Source organism: Typha latifolia, chromosome 12 (genome assembly GCF_019914945.1).
Source record: "Typha latifolia isolate L0001 chromosome 12, TyphaL0001v2, whole genome shotgun sequence".
Lineage (NCBI taxonomy): Eukaryota > Viridiplantae > Streptophyta > Magnoliopsida > Poales > Typhaceae > Typha > Typha latifolia.
Genome location: NC_133097.1, coordinates 9,625,450 through 9,648,811, shown reverse-complemented (window position 1 = coordinate 9,648,811; position 23,362 = coordinate 9,625,450). Strand labels below are relative to the sequence as shown.

The 23,362-nt window shown below is 40.6% G+C and overlaps 3 protein-coding genes and 1 pseudogene across 4 annotated transcripts; 1 reads left to right on the top strand and 3 right to left on the bottom strand.

The window, feature by feature from the left end:
* Positions 1-498: 498 nt before the first annotated feature.
* On the bottom strand, positions 499-10,333 carry LOC140798419 (protein fluG). Of its 2 annotated transcripts, none has more exons than XM_073152234.1 (19): positions 10,252-10,333; positions 9,915-10,182; positions 8,165-8,416; positions 7,858-7,924; positions 7,644-7,760; positions 7,446-7,551; positions 6,858-7,014; positions 6,685-6,780; positions 5,986-6,034; positions 5,369-5,637; positions 4,682-4,854; positions 4,410-4,530; positions 4,279-4,331; positions 4,059-4,200; positions 3,497-3,642; positions 2,265-2,456; positions 1,235-1,467; positions 913-1,055; positions 499-724 (listed from the first exon to the last, which is right to left on the bottom strand). In XM_073152234.1, the coding sequence occupies exons 2-19, from the start codon at positions 10,080-10,082 to the stop codon at positions 662-664; spliced, it is 2,547 nt and encodes an 848-aa protein (XP_073008335.1). In that variant the 5' UTR covers positions 10,083-10,182; positions 10,252-10,333; the 3' UTR covers positions 499-661. The 2 variants fall into 2 exon arrangements, with proteins under 2 accessions (XP_073008335.1, XP_073008336.1); XM_073152235.1 differs by having other exon boundaries at positions 4,059-4,188.
* Positions 10,334-12,610: 2,277 nt separating this feature from the next.
* LOC140798824 (uncharacterized) lies at positions 12,611-15,686 on the bottom strand. Its single transcript, XM_073152898.1, has one exon. It carries the CDS (start codon positions 14,609-14,611, stop codon positions 12,938-12,940), a length of 1,674 nt encoding a protein of 557 aa, XP_073008999.1. The 5' UTR covers positions 14,612-15,686; the 3' UTR covers positions 12,611-12,937.
* On the bottom strand, positions 14,816-15,636 carry LOC140798825 (NADPH-dependent aldehyde reductase-like protein, chloroplastic; annotated as a pseudogene).
* A 657-nt stretch (positions 15,687-16,343) lies between the features above and the next one.
* Positions 16,344-20,536, top strand: LOC140798528 (uncharacterized). Its single transcript, XM_073152383.1, has 2 exons — positions 16,344-17,244; positions 19,696-20,536. Exons 1-2 carry the CDS (start codon positions 16,387-16,389, stop codon positions 20,353-20,355), a joined length of 1,518 nt encoding a protein of 505 aa, XP_073008484.1. The 5' UTR covers positions 16,344-16,386; the 3' UTR covers positions 20,356-20,536.
* The last annotated feature ends 2,826 nt before the right edge of the window (positions 20,537-23,362 follow it).

Sequence of the window (23,362 nt, the reverse complement as noted above, 5' to 3'; positions counted from 1 at the left end):
AGAGGTGGGCTATCTTGGTTGGTGTTGTTTTAGTATTTTGTTAAAATTGAAGGATAAAATTAAAAATAGTTAAAATAAAATAGGAACCTTACGTGGCGATCGCACGGGGGGTAACTCGAAACAATTGCTGTTTGGGCCTAAACACGGATGACCTTCGTAAGGACACGCGGTTGTTGGAGATTTGATTTGTTTTCTTGGCTGCTGCGGGTGGACCGCTGGATCTCGAGAAATCGACTCCTCTCACGTGCTTCCATGTTGCCATGTGGCTTATCGTACATCCCAGTGTTAAGCTGGCTTGAGATTTTCTTTTTCTTTTCTTTTTTCCTTTTGCATGCAAAGCATACGAATTATTAACTTATATACATATCCTATCACTAGGCAGGCTCGCTAAAGATGAAACTAAATTGTGATTAGTGTCAATGGGTTATGAGATTAGACCCAATAATCTCACTTTTGTTTCAGTCGTGCCAGTCAACAGTAGCAAGAAATAAAGCTGTATTTCAGAACAGAAAGGGATGGAAGATTTTATTCGATAATAATAACCTGATTTAATTTTGGCCAAACTGTTACAAATAGTGAAACTTGCATTAAATATGGGGCTGTCAATTTATTATTGTCGCCTAAAGAATACAAGAGCAGGAAAAAGGACCCCAATGGTAGTTTAGTAACGATGAATGAGGTCTTTAAATGCATTTGTATTCTTTGCATAATAGTCAACCTCTGCCTGCAAAATATACACAAAAAAAGAAGAAGCAAATAATCTCCTGTCAGTAAGAAAGATATCTGTGTGGCGTTGAGCATGTGAAAGGATTAAATAAATGCGCGCAGTGATTTAATTATTAACAAGCAGCACCAGTAGAAGCACTAATAGAAGTACACTAATGATGGAATTGGAGATTTGCAAGAACATACCTTACGAATGGCTATAACAGCAGTCACTAACTTTTCACCAATTAGCTCATTTAAAATCTTATCTTCAGCAAGTGCTTCCACAGATTCCCGTAATTCCTTTGGCAGCCTTCTCAGCTTTGAAATGTGATCTGAAGGGTTTGTTTCTGTTTGAAAATTTCAGCAAATCAATAAGAGAACCTCACCTAGACTCCTCTAATTTGAGTGTACAGTTCTATTTCAATAGTATGTATTGCAAAAACTTCAGGAATCATCTTAGTACCTGCTAGATGAATCTAAGGGATTTGTAGAGATATTAACATTGAATAGAAAAAGTATCTTATACCGATAGGTTCAGGCAAGCTAAGGCCTCTCCTCAGGCCATCGATCCCAGCAGCAACTACTGAAGCGAGTCCCATATGTGGATTTGCACATCCATCAAATGATTTAATTTCAAAGTTGCTGACAAGCCCAAGAGGTACACCAGGTGGGCATGCTGTCCTCAATGGAGCTTCCCTGTTCTCTTTTCCCCAACAATGGTAAGCTCCACTCCATGTATTTGGCTGAATTCGATCATAACTACATTCAAAAGTAATTATATTACACTACAATTGATAAGATTGCAATCAAAACATTCCATCAGAAACTAAGCTCTCGGAGTTGAAGAATAGAAACATAGAATACAATAGTAAGTAGTAACAAAATCCAACAGACCCCTCACTATGATAAACTCTTTCAAGATGCATATGATTTATGCGTGACAAACAAATGAAAAGCATTTGAAAGTAATGATGTAAAGAAAGACATACTATGTAGATGAAATTTTATATAGTATATGTGATATGCTCAACTAGAAGATAGACAAACCTTGAAAGAAGCAGGGCACAATAGACCTGAGCAAATATCAGACAACACGATACCTATAAATTCTTCCATGCAATTCCACATACAAAAACACCAACCAAACCTTTAGTCCCAATCTCTAGTGTCCATTATATGGATTCTTTTCATTCATTCAGCTCTACTTTGGTGCAAGGTACTCTATAAAGCAATTGTATCTAAGTCAATGCACATAGTAGTGAGAATTTCTCAATTGATCACCAGAGCCATGAAGAGTGCCTCACTTAGAGTGAGAGTTAAGGCTTATCTCACGTGCCATACTGGCACAAGTTTGACTCTAGGAGACAACCTCTTTGAAAACAAGGGGAAAGATAATTGTGTTTTGCCTCTCGAAGCCTACATTGTCAGGAGTCTAGTGTGCTGGAAGGCAGAGCCCTTTCTATCAGTCAGGTTCCACCTTTATGTAAGTATACATATCATTTGATATACTAAATAGAATCTGCTGGATTACAGCTGAGTTCAACATCAGAAGTTACCTGTTTGGAAGTGGAGCGGTGAATGCTAAGATTGCAGGAAGATGATGGTAAACTCCTGCCATGAATTGTTCTCCAACTTTTGACATTCCATACCGAGATTGAGATTCATTAGATCCCATAAAAACATTTTCTCCATTCTCCCACAAACTCAGATGCACATGAGATCCTGATCCAATATCATTTAAGTAATACCTACAACAGTAGCATGAAAGTAAAAAATAATGCATCACATATTTATATAAGAAAGCGACTATAAAAAAATTCCTCTTTTAGAAAAGAAGAAAATATGAACTTCCATTATATCACTCCCACCATGCCTACAAAATTAGAGCATTTATAGAAGGCTAGCAGACTAAAATCTCATTATCATTTGACAGAATCAAACTTGAGCATGTATTTTAGTACGCCATTCGAGATTCAACAAGGAGGTGAAAAATGGTAGAAAATTAAAGTCCAAAAGAAACAAGATAAAGTGGAAGCAGTATCATTTCTATTACCAGATAGTTAGCATTTCTGTTTCTAGAGAGGCAAGGCCCAGAAAACTTGCATCCTTGACCTCTTTGTAAGATTAAATTTTTGCAGAACATAAGAAACTTTTTACAGGATGTTATAAGGCCACTTGATAAGTAATGATTTACGCATCTAAATGTTGGGCAACTAATATGAGAACTTATGAAAATCTGAATATTACCAGTATGGTCGAATATTACCATTAAGGAGATGAATGAGGCTACTAGAAATGATAGAATGGGAAATGATTGTAGGACACAAGCTAAGGATTTTAGTCATGGAGGTTAGTCACATGACAATCAATTAAGATGGTTTAAATGTCTTCAACTTAGACCACATACAATAAAATATTGAGAAGTAAATACATTTGAGTAGGAGGCTTTGATTTTTGTAACTTAAGAAATATAATCATATTTTTCAGCATATCATTATTTTCTACTTTGCGCTCTTGTTGACTTATACATTCTGCATCCCACCAATGAGTAATATGATTTATTGAAATAAGTTTGTCATATTAAGGTCCACTGATAGTTCATTTATTTTAACTTAAAACCCTTTCATCCTTAAACTCATTCATCTAGGTTTTGAAATAAAATGAACAGAATTTTCCAAATATATAAGGTTATCTAGGATGAGGTAGAGATTCCTATATTATTCAGGATTTCTTCTGATAAATGGACCACAATAAAGAAACGATTATGCGCTTCAACCAAGTAGCTTACTTTGGAACAAAAGTTGCTAATAAACCATGCTTCCTTGCAACAGATTTAATAACCTCACGAGCATATATCAATTTATCAGCTGCAATATTGGATGGCATATACTTTAGTGCTATCTCAAATTGTCCTTTCCCAGATTCTGCATGTAGCTGTCAGATGATTGAGAAGGTTAAATGCAATATAGAATGAAAAACAGCCAACTTTCTGAGGCCACAGAGATTTACTATAGCTCATATTTTCTCTAAAATTGAGAACTATTTCAAACATATTCCAAAATGCTGTAGATATTTAATTATATCTCACTACTGACAGGAAACATAATACATGAAAATGATTGTTAATTATAAACATGCGCAGCTAAGCATATCATTAGACTAGCAATCTTAACTAGATATAAGAAGACCAGCTTTAGTTGGAGAAGCTAGGTTCTCTAGGATGGGCCTGCTCCGTAGGGACCTTCAACAAGATGTTAACACTAAGATATACTTGATAACTAAATGAATTAATTGTAAATACACGTTAATACCTTCCAATAAGTACGGAGTACATAATAACAATACGTTACCTGCTCAACCAAAATATCCATGGCTTGAAGAGAAATATTAACTTCTTGTAATATAAAAGATGCAGCATCAAACCCTGAAGTGGAACAGTAGGGGCCCAAATCAAATGGGACCCACTGTTCATTCTCTTCTCTGCAGGTAGTTCTTTGGACTAAGATCAAATATGAAAAGTAACATTTCCAAGCCAAGGAAACCTACCAAGATATTAAGACAGAAGAGTACCTTGTAACTTTCCTAAGGATATAAAATTCGTTCTCAAAGCCAGCATTCATTACCTACAAGTAAAAGATAAAATTAATAGGATGACAAACTGAAGATAGATAAACATGAAGTTTCTAAATTTTTTTCCATACCAAATTAAACTCATCATGCAGAATTTTTGTGACTCTGCTCAAGGCATTTCTAGGACAGTATTCCCAAGCTTCACCTGGCTTAATTTGCATGTCAACCAATACCATTTCCTCTTGCCTTGACCTAATAGAGAAAAATAAGTACAGCATACTTATCCATCAGTTACTACAAACTCATGCATGACAGCCACATAATATTATCAAATTGGGCCTTGGTAGGGTCAAATAATCAAGCAATGTTTGCATATTGTTGGGTATCAAGGAAGAAGTTATACCATGGGATCCTATAAATTGTCGATAAATCAGGTATAAGCCTTATCTCACCCACAGCAGTTAGGTTGGTCCCATCTGCCGGACCATCACAAAATGAAGTCATTCCCATCGATGCAAAAGCTAGACCAACACCTGTATTCTTCACAACCTCAGAAAATCTTTTCTTTGGTACAACCTGAACAAAAAGGTACCATGAGAGAATTAGTAAAAAGAAAAGAGTTTTTTGTTCTCCTTCTCAAGTTACAGATGCATCATTTTTATTAAGTAATGCCAAGTATACCCCACTCGACGATTTATCCAGCTTTATAAGAAGTCAGCAGTGTTTGCCATGTCTCATCTAGTCTTCTATCCATGTAGCTTCTCACAAACCCCTTTTCAAATTTCACTATTGTCGTCCAGCATGTAGAACTGGATTATCCTACAGATCACTAATTTGATGATCCCGTATAGTGTCATTGGCATTGAACACGAATGCTTCGTTCAAGTACTAAGCACTTACAAGTCTATAGAACATATTAGGATGTGTTGCCTATGATTTAATAATTTGTTTGAAGAGAAACATTCCTGCGCTGACTTATAGTTTCTTTCATTATTTTATCCAAAATGATAAAAGCTATAGGTAAATATAGTAGTGTTTCACATAATGCAAGTACAGCTTTGGCCTGTAAAAGAAAAAAAGATGTACTCACACGACATCGGTGTTGGCCTGAAGCATCAACCCAGATAAGTCGAACAAAAATGATATCTTCTTGTGAAATACAAGACTTTGATATGCTATTAGAAGCCACAAAGCTTTCTTCGGCAATAGATCCAACAACACCGTTCAGCTTGTATAGACGCAAAGCATTTTGTCTAAAGATATCCTTGACTGCTTCAACAGCTTCAGGAGTAGTAAGATCACCATCATCACATGCAGTTGACAGAACATTGAAAACAATATCACGTGCTTGTTTTGCACCTACAGGATAATAGATTGTGTAAGAGATATATTTATATTAAAGTCAACGATCAAAAGATGCATTACTATTATCTAGACTTAGCCAATGGTAGATGACAAACATCATAAATTTCAAGATATCATGCCTTCAAAATACAAACAAAGATTTCACTCTGTAAAACCAAATTAACGAGCAAGATACCAAGTTAGCCAAAAAGATATCAAAACAAGTCTGGAGTACTCGTAGAAAACAAAATTAGTTCTCTATTTGTAACTTCACATGTAAAGCCTTTAACATCTATGATAGAAAAATAAATGTAAATCTAATTGATTGTCCAAGCTGAAAAGGTTTAACATATCTCAACATACCGAGATAGAAAGTTTCAGGAAAGGCATATCCATCAGAGCTGAACATCACCTGTAAAAGAAAATGATAAATAGAAGACCTTAACAATAAAAGATTAGATAGATGAATAAGATAATTTCAGAGAAATTATGCTTGAGTTAACTTATGGTGAAATCAATTGTTCTGTACCATTTTCACACCTTTCTCAAAATTATGACATCCTCGGGTTTGGACCATTAAGCATCATTCTTCAGATTAATATGTTAACATCTATATCTGTGCAAAAGGTATGCTTTTCACAAGACTTGCCAGAGAGCATTTGCTAGATTTTTTACTGTCTGATGTGACGGATCTTTGAAAATAGGGAACACTAGAGTGAGAGACAGATTAAGTTAAGACAGATATTATAATGTCAGTAACAGACAGTGATGTCGACCTAATATTATCAAGAAATTTTCAATTATTTGCTCTGTGCAAAACAATATGATAGTAGGGAAATCATTCTACTGAGTTGTACAATTGTTTAATGTAGGTACTTAAAGTGGAAACTAGGTCATAGCAAGAGAGGTATAATGCAATAATAATAACAGATAATATACATGGCTCTGAAATTGAAAAGAGCAGCAATTATTTGGGTAGAGTATTTTTTTGGGAAAGCAACAATATTTTGTATGAAAGCAATACCCTGGTGAAGTGTTGTTATGAAAGAAAATATTTTTCACCTTCTTCAAAGGCGTTAGCTCTATAAGTTCTTTGAATGCAGATATCATTCCTTGGACACTAAGCTTTGGAACCATCAAACTAAAATCAAGATAGACCTACATGTCATTAGTTAAGAATAGTTAAAATAGGAAAATACCAACAATGCCTAGCAAGAAATGCTTGGAATACAAACCTGGGAGTAAACTGAAGCAAGATATGATGCTTCTTTTGAAAATGGATAAGAAGTATGTAAAAGAACAATCTTAGATTCACAAAATCTCTTGTCCTCAAGAAGAGTGCGCAGATGAAGGGGATTGCACTTCCTCAAATCAAGGTCCTTGTCTCCAAAACTGAAATGTCAAGCTCAGAGTAAGATCAGAATGCTTAACATATCAGAATGGAAGGATCAAGAGACAAGATTTTTATTGTATCTGCTAGGCAATAATGTGAGAAAAGGATAGATGGTGCTATTAAGAAAATATATAAATAATAACACATTACCATTTTACTAATCTGCATAATGCCACATGAATATATGCACATCATCAGGTTGTCTGTAACTTTGACAAAGAAATAGGGAGGGAGCAGATGTTCCAGATGAAATAGTAGAATGTCTTACGTAATAATACAAGCTTATCATTGAATTTATCTTTACACCTACAGTTTAAAAGTCTTTGATTATGAAATTCCATATATCTCGGTTATAGAAGATAATTTTACTACACGAAATCAACAAGACAAAGGTATTCACAAAATGAGAAATTTCAGATGTTTTTGTTACCCTGTATGAATTTGCATTGGCAAGTTGAAGGATACAGCGACTTTCATACTACATGTGAATAGATAATCAATTAAACTCTTATTTGTAATACGAACAGGCTTCCGGCCTGAAAAGAAAGTAGCAGAAGCATATATTCAGTCAGATATTTATGCTCCACATTTCAGATAGCGATCATTCAATGTTAGCCCCCTGACTTACCATTTAACTCCTGACGAAGACCTTCCTCAGCTTCACTCTTACTAACTGCAGTGTCGATCTCTAAGCCACTTCTATAAGCAGCAATGCTTTTCATTGCGACAATTTTGTCAGCAACTGTGGAAAGTAAGTTCAGGAAATGCAATGAAAGAAGAAACAACTGGTAATAGGTATACAGAATATGTATGCGATAAATGATAATACTGTAGAGGATATGAATTCATCTTAGCTATGAAAATTTCAGTGAAAGAATCCAAAGTCCACATTGATCCACTGAATGTCTCCTGAAAAATAGTAATATATCATAAAACTAGGAAAGGTTGTAAATTTGTACCCCAAAATAGTAATGTGTTATTCAAGTTTATAACTCATCAAGGAACATTAGAAACTTTCATATCAAATTGCACTAATACAAATTACTAATAAATGTATGTTATATCTGATTTATCAAGGAAAAAACACAAATGGAAGTAAATAGGCAACCCTCGACTGATATTAGCTTGAAGTTTTCAAAAAGTCCTCACATCATTAAGGATGGTTTCTGCCAAATGTTCGATTCTCAAAATTCTACCCACTGCAGGAGCAAAATTCTTGTGCCACTCCCAGTCATGCATTTTGTCAAATTGAATCCCATCATCAAAGAATACTGCAGATATATTTGCAGCTTTGAAGCACTTTGAGGTAATAGAATCCAATCCTGCAGATTTTCTGTAGTCTTCCAGTTTATCCAATGAAGCTTCACAATTGTACAGTACAGCAAGATCCTTCAAACTCCTCTGCATTTCTCAAAATTCAATAGTAGATCGAGTTTAGCATATGAAAATATGGCAACAACTTATGCTCAATGTACTTTGTAACTGAGTAATGAATCATTCATGTATGACATTAAATCAGTCAAATTAGTTTGCTCATCTACACCCAGAAGCTAGTAAGTAGGTAAATTCATTTTGCAAGAAATTTGACCAAAATTTACAGCAGTCACTATCAACTCCACTTGGATCCTGTTCTCATGTGGTGATTCCACAACCAGGAAACATTATTCTTGAATTAATGTAAGACATGTTGATGCAGGACAACGTCTTGATTTTAGAATTGATAAGAAAAAGTAGGGAGAAATAATCTAACCCGTGGAATCCATCAATCGGGGGGTGTCGGAATTCACCGACGTTGGAATTCACCGACAAACACTCAATAGGCAAAGGCTCTCAAAATATTTATTAATCCATAAAAGATGATTACAAGCATTTATATAGGCAAAATAAAGTAAAAGACAAAAGACGAAAATAGTCCTAGAAGGTGACTAGTCACAACCCTCGTTAAGCCAAAGGGCCACGGGTGCAGCTCTTTTGTGCTTAAAGTGATGTCCCCGCCACATGTAGGGCTGTCAAAATAATCGAGCCAACTCGGCTCGATAAAGCTTGATCAAACTCACATCGAAAGTGAGTTGATTCAAGCTTGATCTGCAAAACATGCTCAAAATTAATTTCAAGCCGAGCTTGATCATGAGCCGGCTCGATCAAGCTTAGCTCAATAAGGCACGAAATTAAATATTATATAATATATGATACATATAACTAATATGAACATCTAAAGTAAGATTTAAAAGCTCATAATATTATTATATTAGTTCTTATATATTTACCATTGAATCAGGCCTTATTTTAAGCATGATTCAATTCAAGCTTAATTAGGCTTGAATTAATTCAAGCTTGAAATTTCTTATTGATCAGCTTGACTAAAACACGAAATTGGTTCTTTATTTTAATTCAAGTGTGATTCTATAATTAGGCTAGAAATTATTTTCAATTGACCGAAGCTCGGCTCGAGTACACCCCGTTACACATGTACCCTGGTGGGATGTTGGCTACCGCTAATCCAAGATCCACAACTCCGCCAAGCCCATTAGGACATAAAACGCAATTTATTCAAGATCCAAGTTCTACCATTTTACTAAGCCCAAGGCCCACCAAGATCAACTCTTTAGATCACAGCTCACCACGAGGCCCACCACGAGTTCGTCCATGCCTTATGTCGGTAATATCAAAACTACGATTTCAGATCACAGCTCACCACGAGGCCCAGCACGAGTTCGCCCATGCCTTATGTTGGTAATATTAAAACTACGAAACCCCACCCGCAGCTGGAGATGGTAAAAAAAAAAGTACCAAAAATATCGTAGCCTAGAGCAGAGGAACAGAAACAAGGTCTACTTCCGGAAATCTCCCGTACTTTTTTCCTATTCTAGACATCAAAATGGAGGATTGGATCGAGTACCTTGAAGGAGAGGGAGTGAGGCGCGAAGGCGAGGGCATCTCCCTCGGCCTCGGAGAAGCATCGGAGAAAAGGGAAGGTGGAGTCGACGGCGGCCAAGTTGTGGGCGTGGGCGTCCACTAAAGAAACCCTCTCTACTGCCTCCCTCAGCTCTCTGTGCCTCTCTTCCATAGTCTCTCCCCTCTCTTCTCTCGTCTCTGGAGTTTTGGACCGCTGCCTCCCTCCGCCCTCGCGTTGATATTATCTAGTCCTCTTATTTTCCACGCAGCCCCTATTAAAATAAGAAATTCAGCACAAGGCCTTATAAATTCTTAAGATATCCATTTGTGATAATTCTAACCGTCTAACGGGGGAACTGGTCGGAATCGAACGAGGCAAATATCGCCCGCCTTTCCCACGAGGGTGGACGAATCGAGGCAAGCCCACGCGAGGATTTGGCTGCACGACGTATGTACGTGGTTAAATAAGCATTGGTGGGTTGACTGGTATCATCACCACTTGTATAGAATAGTATATCAATTAATAACAGAGTATGCTCATATATAGATAGGGCTTAGTTGATGTATTAATCAAATAGAATGGAGACAATTAAAACTTAGAAATGCATTGATATGATACAGCTTCGTCAAGAGATTGCACCTCTTGTGACTTACATTTTTAGGACTACCAGCCTCCTTTACTTTACTGCATCAACTACACCTTTTTTAATTTCATCGAAAACCAACATTTGATTTGGAAACAACATATCCAACAAGACCGATGTTTTTCCTTTATCTTACAGAAAAGAAGATCGACAATTTCCCCTTTAAACAGAAGAGAAGTATTATTCTCACGATTTCTACTGATAAGCTTGAAAATGAGAATACTATCATGGAAGTCAAAATAATTCAGCTCGGTTTATTGGGTTCAGATAGCAGCCATAACACTTGATTGAAGACAGATCTAACTCCTTGGTCCATGACGTTGGTGTGGAAGTAATATTTCTCCTCTGCTTTGCAAACAAAGTAACCATCTTCAACTTTCTCCATTATAAAATGTAAAGTCTCGTACCACATCACTACCAAGGCAACAATTTCAACATGCGGCCATGTTTTCAAAGACTTTCTCAATAGTTGAAAAAAAAACATAGGCACAAGGAATGCTGCATTCTCCTTTTAAATTTTAATTTTGCACCATTTCAAAAGGGCTTAATTTGACAGAGGTCTAGGAACAGATTAAAAAGCAGCGACTGGTAGTAAAAGAACAGCCTCTGATACCGTGAAAAAATCTCCAGTTCCCTATCCATATCTGCACTTCCATGGAAAGGATCTAACTGTAGCTAGCATCGTTAATAATAGAGCATTAGAAAGACGAATCATGCAGCGTAGAGACTGCATCCTTATCTATAGACAAGGATGCCTCCATTATATTCTTTGTAGATCAAACCATAGATTTTACCTTCGCCAGCCCACTTTCTCTCTCGAAAAGAAGATACTTTGGATCAATATAGCCTCCTCTGCCGATAAAGCTGAATGTAAACTAGAATGTAAGGTGATTTATGCAGTAAAAATCAGTCTGATGGAAAATTAGAGTAACTTTGGAATCAGAATGCATACTAGGAGTAGTATGAATAAGAAAATTAGATTAATTTTAGAATCAAGAGTCATAAGTGCAAGATTTGTGATAAACAGGAAATTGTTCAATTCATTGTGGACTGGTTGGAGAACAAAAGGAAATTGAGGGAAGAATTAGGAATGAGCTATTTCCCAAGCAAACTTAAGAGGCATCTTAAATGGTAATGATTTTAAGGATGGTCGTGCTGACCGACATGAGACGTGCTAATCATTACTTGCCATAATGGCGGCATACCAACACGTGGCACAAGAGGTGCCTCTAGCAGCGATTTGCTCGCTGTTATCATCGCCTTGAAGACTTTAAATTCACCGCCTTCTTTCGACTGGAGTCTCAATGGCCACTCCCCCTCGTGTGCCTTAGCCAAGGAAGAAGATAATGAAGCAGATTAAATTTTATTCGATTCGTCTTATTTCTTGCTCAGCTTCAGCATAGCATGTGAGGGCAAGGGTGAGTGGCAACGGCAAATGATCTCTATGGTCTCTCTCTCTCTTGCATCAGGCTAGCGGAGGGTGGAGCCATTACTCCTACGGCATGGCCAACAAGTGTCGTGACATGTACCATGCCATGGCAGTCGGTGGTTAGTACGGGCCATGCCACGATAAGACCATCCTTATTATGGTTTAAAGGAAGTGACAATGGAAAGGTGGGCCATGCCACGATAAGACCATCCTTATTATGGTTTAAAGGAAGTGACAATGGAAAGGTGGAATTCAACTTTCACATGATTTGCATGTAAAACTGATAGGAAACAGGTATACAGGAGCACTAAGAAGCTTAGAAGAACCAAATATTAGTGGAGAATAAAATAGCATGTTACTTGATAAGCAATCAAAAGATTTATGCTTCTTTCAGAACAGCAGAAGAAAAAAAATATGAAAATATTTTGGCAACTCTGCACATACTGCCCACCTGAATTCTGGAGAGCAATGAAGTGAAGAAATTGCTAAACACATGACCTAAGCGCAAGAACACTATTTTAGATTATCAACTTGCTCCACGTTCGGGTTAAAGATTCACAACATATCAGACCATGATTGCGCAACAATCAACAGATTTCAGCAAAATGACAGCAAATACAATCAATATAACAAAATGAGGAGGATGCTCAACCACCATTATTAGCAAATTAACAGCAATTCTGCGAATCTACACAATCTAGTAGAGCTCATAGACAGAATATATAGATAACAATCCTAACACCATTATTAGCAAATTAACAGCAATTCTGCTAATCTACACAATCTAGTAGAGCTCATAGACAGAAGATATAAATAACAATTCTAACGTAATTGCATCGTACATCCTATAACAACAAACATTCTTGAGATTGTTTAAGGGCTAGGCGGACTGCAGAATTCTAAAAGCTACCGGTTACAGTGAACTCTTCAAGCTTACCCAATTCCATCAGAAGATCAGAATGAAGAGGGACAGGTATTGACGCCATCCTTGCAATCCCTCGTCAGATCATTGAAGGTCTCAATCTGTTTCTTTCCTCTCAGGAACACCTCGGTGTCGACCTCCACCCTCATGTAACCATCAAACTCCACAGGAACTCCATTGTTAAGCTCCTTAGTCTCCGCATACCACTCGCTGTTCTCATCCCATAAATCCTTGAAATCTTCAAAGAAGTGAATTTGGTACTTATCCTTCAATGGGTCGAAGAAAGAAGTATCTGGCTCATTGGTAGCAATGTAAAGGTGTCGGCCTTCCTCAACCTTATCGCTGAGGGAGGTCAGTAATGCATCCGGCGAGGTGTCCCTGGCTAGATTGGGCCACAGCTCGGTATTCTTCGCCTTCTCCCCTCTTACTGCATGAACTGAGTCGAAGTCCCAGTTCATCCTCGAGGCAACAGCAGAGACAATCTCCATCAACCGCCGTGACTTCCATATGAGATTCCAGGGCCGCTGGATCACGGATTCCGTCTCGCCCTCGCACACTCTATACCAGTAATTATCCGGCTCGACGTCTCCAAACTTTCTCATGATCAATGCATCATTTACCTCTGCCAGCTTCATAGGAGTGACCCGGAAATCATCCACATAGTAGAGCTTTAGCCCATGCTTCTGATGCCATTTCCCCCAATCCGTCCAGAACTGGCTCTGGTCGATCACTGACGCCGAATCCCTCAAATGCTCGAAATCGAAGTAGAATCTGAAGTCCTTCCCCTCTGCATCCATCCCCGTACCAGTATACAATGAAGAAAGGCAAACCTTGAGGTCCATGACAAGTGTTCGATTCAAGTGCTTGGCTTCTCCAAGAGCACATAGGAAGCCCCAAATGTAATGGTTCATGCTCTTGCACCGCTCGCCGCCGCCCATGTAAATTAGATACTTCCCGTGGCTAAAATCCGACTCCGACGCGACTACTGGGAGTGTATCATTCACGGCCTCACCGACGACCGCCGGCGCTTCCGGCATATCCGAGCTCTCCTTCTTAGCTCGCCGCTTCTTGCGGACATTGACTCCGGAATGGAAATCTCCGATCTTGGAGACAGAAAGCGAGCAATTGGCGGCGCGGGAGAGCGTAAATCGCCGGTAATCTTTGTAGAATGTGTCGCGGGCGTCATCCTTTGGGCGGAAACGCCACGCCAAGTCGCAGGACACGCCATCGCCGGCCTCGGCCGGGCGGCCGAAGCGGTAGATGTGGATGTCAGGGAGGGCCTCGATCGCGGTGCGCATCAGGAGTTTGTAGAGCTCGCGGTCGTCGGCGGCGCAGGAGATCGGGGAGCCCGGGTCGCAGATCGCCTCCGAACTCGCGGAGACGGTGGGTTCGGCGACATCGGAGAGCTTGATGAACGGGGCGGAGTCGGAGCCAACGGGGGAGGAAGAGAGAGAGGAGGAGTTGAAGTCCTCGCCGGTGCGGAGGAGGGAATTGTCGGAGAGGAAAGTGGAGTTGGAAGTGGAGGTGAGGAAGGAGGTGAGGGAGGAGGAGGAGGGGTGGAGGAGGGGGTCGTCGGGGCGGTGGGTGGCGGCGAGGAGCGTGAAGGCGAGGACAGCGGCGACGAAGAGGGCGAAAAGGAGATTACCACCGGAGCGGAGGTGGTCACGGAGCATGTCGGGCCGGAAAATTATAGGCCGGCCCAGCATTGCAATATCAAAAAAATTGCACCGGATCTAGATCTGATCTGATGATGGAGAGGAGAGGAGAGGAGAGGAGAGAGTGAGCAGAGCTGTGGAGGAAAAGGGTAACAGTCAGAGAGTTGCTATTTATAAATTCCATGTTTCCTGTTTGCGTTGGGATACTGCTATGCATTTCATTATAATTGTGAATACATTTAAAAGTTAACAAAATAACGATGCCAACCACTAATTCTTTTTATTTCTTAAACAACTCATAGCAAGATTATACTAAGCCTCACATAAACCCACCATTAACTCTAATAACTTGGCCATTAACCCACTCAGCAGCATCACTAACTAAGAACCCCACCACCGGCGCCACATCCTTCGTCTCCCCAATCCTCCCTAATGAACTCCGCTCCTCCACCTTCCTTATAAACTCCTCATCCTTCCCAGCGAAGAACAAATCCGTCTTTGCCGGCCCCGGCGCCACGCAGTTCACCGTGATCCCTGTCCCCTTCAGCTCCTTTGCTAGTATCCTTGTCATCACCTCCACTGCCCCATTCGTCGCCGTGTACGCCGCATATCCCGGGAGGAGTGTCCCCATTAGCGAGGACGAGAACGTTATAATCCTCCCGCCGCCTCACGGAGGAGGAGGAAGGTTCCACGTGCGTTGACCGCGAACATCAGGTCAAGTCCTCGACGGCGGTTTTGGCAAGGGTGGGGTATTTGGAGTTTAAGATCCCGGCGCAGGCGACGAGTATGTGGGGAGGGGAACGGAAGGCCTCCTCGGCGCTGTAGAAGAGGGATCGGACTGCAGCGGGGTCGGACACGTCGCCGCGGCACGTGACGCCGCGAGGAGCGCCGCCGGGAGAGTTGAGCTCAGCGGCGAGGAGGTCGGCCTGGGCTGTGTTGGAGGCCTAGTTGAGGACGAGAGAGGCGCCGAGGGAGGCGAGGTGGATGGCGATCTCGCGGCCAATTCCGCGGGAAGCGCCGGTTACGATTGCGATGCGGCCAGCGAGGGGGGGGAGAGGCGGGTTTGGCTGCGCCATGATTTGGGAATTTGAGAGTTAATTGAGTTTATAAAAGAGATGCTTCGGAAATTATCAGTCAGGTTGTTTGAACGGCTCATTATATATATTTTTTTTAATCTCAAGAAAAATTTTAAGAAAAAAACTCCACGGGCCGAAACTAAATTGGGCCTTTGACTGGGCTTGGTCGAATTTTCTCACAGGAGGCCTACTCAGCACAGCCCAAGATCACCCTAATGCTATAAGAGGCGATACGTGGCTCGTGCCAAAGAAGCTATAGAGTAAAGCTAACTTAACCCCAGTCCACAGCCAAAGGATTTTAATTAATGCTTTTGTATCGATAAAGGTTGCTCGTGGTTACTTTCTGAAATTGACTGATTCCAACCCACTAATTCTTACGGTGGTTTAAATATACACAAGAATCTAACAAAAGTTAGTGACTTTAATCAAATTTAAGATTTTAGATATACGCGCGTAGTTAGCAGTGCAGACACATGGATCCAATAGAGATATCTGCCGACGAAGAAAAAGACGGCCAAATGGCTCCTTGGTTTGACATCACCGAATGAGTTCTTCCAACGTAACAGATAATGGCAATTCGATCACTTTAGTCAAGATAAGCCACTAACCTCCTTTCAAAGTCTCCCATTTCACACCATATATAGATATATTTACACCTAGGAATTAAACCATGCATGCATGTAGTACTATAAATACCCATACTATCTTCCTATCCCGACCATCGCATTTCTCACTGCTCTCTTTACAACTATGGCTAATACCAAGCTAGTGGCTATTTGCTTCGTAGTCTTGCTAAGCATTGGATACTCCAATGCAGTGAGAGTAGGGAAATATCATGGAGGAGGAGGAGGAGGTGGGAGTGGTGGCGGTGGCGGCGGCGGCGGCTCTGGAATGGGATCTGGTTCCGGTTATGGCTCCGGATCCGGATACGGTGAGGGAGGCGGAGCAGGGACAAGTGGAGGTGGTGGTGGTTACGGGAAAGGAGGCGGCGGCGGCGGTGGAGGGGGAGAAGGTGGTGGTAGTGGATCCGGGTACCGGTCCGGTAGCGGGTATGGTGAGGGTTCTGGGTACGGTGAGGGCGGCGCGAATGGTGGGGGATACGGAAGCGGCGGAGGTGGAGGAGGTGGTGGTGGCTCCGGTGGCGGGCACGGGAGTGGAACCGGATCGGGTTATGGCTCGGGTAGCGGGTACGGTGAGGGTTCTGGGTACGGTGAGGGCGGCGCGAATGGTGGGGGATACGGAAGCGGCGGAGGTGGAGGAGGTGGTGGTGGCTCCGGTGGCGGGCACGGGAGTGGAACCGGATCGGGTTATGGCTCGGGTAGCGGGTACGGTGAGGGTTCTGGGTACGGTGAGGGCGGCGAGCATGGTGGAGGATATGGAAGCGGCGGAGGTGGAGGAGGTGGTGGTGGCGGTGGCTCCGGTGGCGGGCACGGCAGTGGAAGCGGGTCGGGTTACGGCTCGGGTAGCGGGTACGGGTCCGGTGAGGGTGGCGCGCAAGGTGGAGGGTATGGAAGAGGTGGTGGCGGCGGCGGCGGCAGGGGTCAAGGATCTGGTTCGGGGTCTGGCTCAGGTTATGGATCTGGATATGGGAGCGGTGGTGGAGGACACCCTTAACTTATAAACCTTGTATTATAGCTGGTTGCATGAAGCCCTACATGCATGTATCACACTCTATAGAACCTTTGTCTTTCGTTTCGGACGTTATGTAGTTTGTAATAAATAATGGCGGGCTTCTATTTTGTACTAAGTGGGGATTTGATATAATTTGAGATAGTATTAATATATCTCTGTTACTACTATCTATTCAGCAACGTAGAACGTTGCTCTTTTTTTAGATCTAATTATCTGGATGAAAATACAATTTTGTACGTCAATCGCATCTCATTCATCTCTAGATACAAGAGAAGATAAATTACAACCGAATCACTACCTAAAAGGCCTGGGATAACTCTGAGCCGCTACTTAATAATAATGAGCTTAACACTTCACTGTTAATGATTCACAATTAAGTTTATGTTTAATAATTCTTCTACATACGTAACTAAAATAATGGAACTGCCAAGGTCATGCAAATGTAGTTATTGGATGTAGCAGATGATGAACACGATTTGAATGGGTTAACAGCTTTTAATGTAGAAGTGTTGAAACAATGTTTGGACGTTCTGAGAGTTTTGAAGGCATGGTATTTAAAAGATGTTCGAACGTATTAGCAGAAGTGCACAATCGTTGGAACATAGTATTTAAAAAAATTTATCTCTCTTTTTTTTTTCTCTGTGATTACTTGCATTTTGACTTACTTATATATTTCTGGAATTTCTCTACTCTTGACATTATATTTGTGATTTTTCCTATTTAGATTGCATCTGTTAATATTCTATTGAGATTGTTAGTATTTTATTAGAGATTAACTTCCGTGGTCCTATTCCGCACAACAAAGAAAGTAGTAGGTGAAATTTGGCATAAATAAAATTATTAATTAGGGGGATGTGGAAAATGTAAATTTTCTCTAAAAGAAGAGCAGATATTTGTCAAGGGCAGTCTCAAGACCGGAAGAAAAAGGAGTACTCAATCCTAATTGCATAGGGGTTAATTAATTGGATAACAACGAGGAGAGACAACGACGTCTTTGCTAGCTCGAAGTGCTTCAAACGCGGACGCGGCTGACGGTGATCGAGCTCGATCGACAACCACCACCCAGTGGCCAGTGGCCAGTGGCCAGTGGTAGTGCTACTTCGACGTCGCAGAAACTAAATTTTCTATCATATAATAGTTGATCCCAGCTGCCAAACTCCTCGTCGGTGCAATAGAATAATAGTTCACTACTAGCGCTTGCCACGCGAGGCTTATATCGATTTTTAAGTTAAATTGGCGACCTACAAATCGATTGAGATAACGCCAGTTCACTTATAAAATTATTTAAAATTTTAAAAAAAATCCTCTGTTTTCCTATTAATATTTTGAAAATATCGTGAATAGAATTATTTTTGTAACATTAAATATAAAAAGAAAAATAAATCTGATACTGTTAAGTGTAAATGATAATGAAGTCAAAAATATACGAGGTGCTCTCTCGCAATGGCATCACGTGTTAAAAATATAATACATACATATTATTAGTTTATTATCTAAAACTTAATTAGAGTTGAAATGATGGTGTAATTGGACCCATGCACGTATGGACGAGACCTAACCCACTTCTGCAAGTGTTGGGGATTACTAGATTACGGCTGGCCCAATGTAGAAGTACATTATTATAATGACAGGGACCGTATCTGAGATAAAAAAGCCACACGGCACCTGTACACTAACTGCTTCTGGGAACTTGGCAGCCAAACGTTAGCCGCCAGGTGTTCTTATAGTACGAAATGCCCACAGCCTCTGGTTGCAGACGATCCAAATTCAGGAACGAAGAAAAAAAAGAAGCGGAAGGGACACCAAAACTACAGAGTTGTTAATTCTAATTATAAATAATAAATTATTATGGTGAAAAATATTTGATGATTAGTATGAGTTTGGTTTAATAATTTAGTTCAGTTGATAATTCGACAATATAGTTAATTTAGAGGAGCAGCTTAACAGCCCTAATAATTTAGAGTAATATTTCAGTGTCATTTAATTCGAAGTAATAGTTTGACGAGATACACGATTTAAAATCTAAACTAAATAATTTAATATATTAAATAAAACGTGATGACATATTAGTATCTTCGTATTTAAAATGAGTTAGCTCTTTATTCGGCATATAGTGTTTAGGCTCTTACATGATAAAAAAAAAAAAAGGAAAAAGAAAAGAGGGGAATCAGAAGGGACGAGAAAAGTTGGATAAGTTTTGGTTGTTGTGCTGCAATATGGACAGAATCCCACTCACGAAGCGAATAATATTAGCCTTCGGAAAAGCTAAAGAAGGGGTAGTTACATCTATACACGCAAGTGTCAATAAAGCAAACGCCACTTTGATCACTCTTCGCAAGTCTTAGTTTCACACACGACCCCCTCCAAAAACTACGTGCATTCTGGCCTCGGATTTGGACTGTTAGCCATGCAGGACTACCCCTATAAATACCCACTCGTTCCCTCCTCTCATGGTCATCCCATACTGATCGTTCCACTTATAATTTAGCTACCATGGCTAGTAGTAGTAACACTAAAGCTTTAGCTCTTGTTTTCATTGTCCTCCTCAGCGTTGGCCTGGCCTCCGGGGCTAGATCCCTTAGTGGGGTTAGCGGCGGCGGTGGTGGCGGTGGTGGTGGAGGTGGAGGTGGTGGTGGCTCTGGCTCTGGCTCGGGCTCGGGCTCAGGCTATGGGTCTGGGTACGGCGAGGGTGCCGGAGGAGGGGTAGGTGGAGGGTACGGTAAGGGTGGCGGCGGTGGAGGAGGTGGCGGTGAGGGTGGCGGTGGTGGTGAAGGATCCGGCTATGGGGCTGGGCATGGCTATGGCTCAGGCTATGGATCCGGTGAGGGTGGCACACAGGGTGGCGGTTATGGAAGCGGCGGCGGCGGCGGCGGTGGGTCTGGTGGTGGTAATGGTGGGAGTGGCTCTGGCTATGGCTCAGGCTCTGGTTCTGGATATGGAGAAGGTGGCGGCGCTCATGGTGGAGGGTATGGAAGCGGCGGTGGCGGTGGAGGCGGTGGAGGAATGGGTGGTGGCTCTGGCTCTGGATATGGAGCTGGCCATGGTTCTGGCTATGGGAGTGGTGGTGGAGGAAATGGACACTACTAAGTTTCATCTATAATAATGCTGAAGAATGGATAGATTAAGAATAATAACTTTCTTAATTACATGTGCTATGAGCTTGTAAGGGTAGTTGAATCATCTATTAAGGAACTAATAAGTGGTTTGTGTCTGTAATCCTCAGAATAAGTGTCTTCGTGTTTGAATAAAGGAATGCTATTTATAATGACTCTTCAGTCTTTTTATATATAGTTCTGATTGCTCTTTCGAGGTCAAAGCTTTATTTGATAGTTATAACAATTTATATATAGTTCTCAATACTTTCTTTTAGTTTCTTTTCTTTTTCGTAGTAGTTACACTTGGATAGAGCCATTGGAGAAAAAAATCACCAAAGCAGGATGCCTTTAGTACCGAATACGATAATTTTAGTTCCAATTTCACCCCAAAAGCATGAAATGCAACCCAATTTAAATCGAAAATGAATCCTAGTTTTGCTTTTCCTCTGTTAAAGTAGCAAGTGTTCATCAAAACCACGCACTCTATGTCAAACATCCACTAAGCTAACATCTTTGCATTTGTCCAACTCTATTACCATATTGGAATAAGGAAATAACTATGTACACAGTGTGCTTCTGTGCAACTAACGAGCAGTAAAAGATAAAAACATGTAATCTTGGCTTCTAGGTTTCAAGTCCAAGAGTATACATGTATCAATCCATCTGGGAGAAATACAGATAGCCATTTTGAAGCCTGCTGTAAAAGGAACTCTGTTTCCTCCTTCGCCTTCTGAGAACAGTTCTTTGTACTGCTCTTCATTTTCAAACTACTTGCTTGAACCATTCCAGAATTTGCATGGATTTGGCTGCTCTGAGTTGCCTTTCGACTTCATTCCGGGGGTGCAAAGTAGGAGTTCAGCAACTTAACAAGATGTCTGGGAAAAGGGTTATACCCCTACAGGACTCCTCATATTACCTGCACCCCACAGAAGTTTTTTTGGGGAAAAATGCCTATAGATAATGAGGAAATGCATCGTCTGATAAATTTCATTTACAGTTTTTCAAATCACGAGGGGATGAAAAACAAATCCAGAATGTTTATGAGGATAGATATATGTTACCATAGTATGCAAGAAATTGCAATTGAAAAGCTTTACCTGGTTATATTTTTGACTCCTCCCTGTTGCCACTGGAACTATTTGCAGCTTGAGTCACGTCATGTGACACCGTACCATTTTGAACTGAAACTCCTGATTCCTTGTGGTTAGTCTTCCATGTCGACATGTTTCCATCATTCTTCTGGAGCACAAGTTACGCATTAGCTCCTTTCAGTTAATTTTTAACGAAAACAGAGCAAATCAAATAGACTAGTAATGCTTTTAACATGTATTTTACCTTTCAAGAGAAGTGGGATGGACCCAAGGTAGAATTGGCTATACTCCATTTTCTCCAAAGTATCTAAATCATTCTAATGGAATTTATCATCGGTAGTATCTCATAATATCATATAACACATCAAAGCCATCTGAATCGAGATTCCTTGCTCAAGGTTGCTACTTAGTTCTACATGATCTTCTTGTGGAGGAATAAAACCAGGAGCTTCAAAGAAGAAAGTACCATCCCCAAGCATCTGACAATTGAAACAATCACCAGGTCCAGGATTTGGATTTTGGAGAACATGGCTGATAGAGGTACATGCCATGCTCAGCGGCAGGGCATTAAAGAACAGCTCATTTTGTTGCATCTCAGGTAAATTGCTACCAAACGCTCTCTTGATTAGCAGATTCCCGGTAACAACTTGCATCACAACAAGAAAGGTCTTTGAGAAGTGGGGGTCACTTGCATCCATTGTGTTCACAACATCATTGATCACCTCAACAAATGCAATGCTTCCTTGTGGAGGTTGAGCTAAAGGTTGAGATTGCCCCCCATCACCGTAGCAATTTCTTCCATGCTGTCAAGGAGCTCTTGGACATCACACTGTTGAGCCACGCCAACATATCCATCCACACCATTCTGGCACTTCGCCATGTCCATGAGAACAAGAGGATTGTGTGAACACTTGTCACATTTCTGCCTGCCAGAGCCTTCGAAGGAAGGGGGAGCTTCCCCTTGATGACTCATTGTTGGAGTCTGAGAAAGATTTAAATGGTAAGCATTAGATATTTATGGAAAATTGAAAGACTCAAGAAGATAACCATTAAAATGCTCACAGGGAATCAGGGGGCTCTACGACAAACTTAATTTAAGTGGATCTACTCAAAGATCATAAAGAAACTTGCAGGACTTATATATTTTTCTCCATTATGCATGGCAAGGATGACAGTTGGCAAAACAACTGGGGCATATCGAGTTGACGTCTCAAAAGAAAATGTAAAATTGCAAAGGATGATGGGATTTTCCAGAGCCAATTCACAATGCCAAAGCTTAGTCATACTTTGGTTCTTGGTAGTTTGAGCAGAATAGCATTGCAGGAATATAGTCTACAAGTTTGATATGAGAGAGAAATTTCATACTATATGGTTTAAAACTTTAAATGACTATCAGAAAATGCATGTCAAACATTGAAGAAGTTGTCTTCTACATCTGCAAATTAGTTTTGGGGTCCACATGATTAGTCTTAAGCAATATTCTATTTCTTTGCTTTCAACCGTCCTCTGCCCTCACCACTTGCAATTTCTTTCTCAAATATATATAAGCCATTAGAGAACCACCAATCATGCAACATAAAAGGACAAACTTTTCTACTTCAGCATGGAAATAAAGAAATGATCAGTAAAGTAAAGAACAACAAAAGAAAAGGCAAACTAGGAAGACCTACGTCATCAAAATCAACAAAATTGCAAGTAATCTTGACCTTCTTCTCTACCCTCCTCAGTCTCTTCCTTCTGCGCCGGCTGCTCACCATCCTCACACTCTTCTTCTACAAACGCCGCTCCATAATGTGCCCCATTCTGCGGCTCAGCAGCTCGCTTCTCAGAGATCTTGCACACGACAAGAGAATCCTTCCCATTCCCATCACCAAACCCCCAACTTTATCAATTCCTACTCAATTAAAT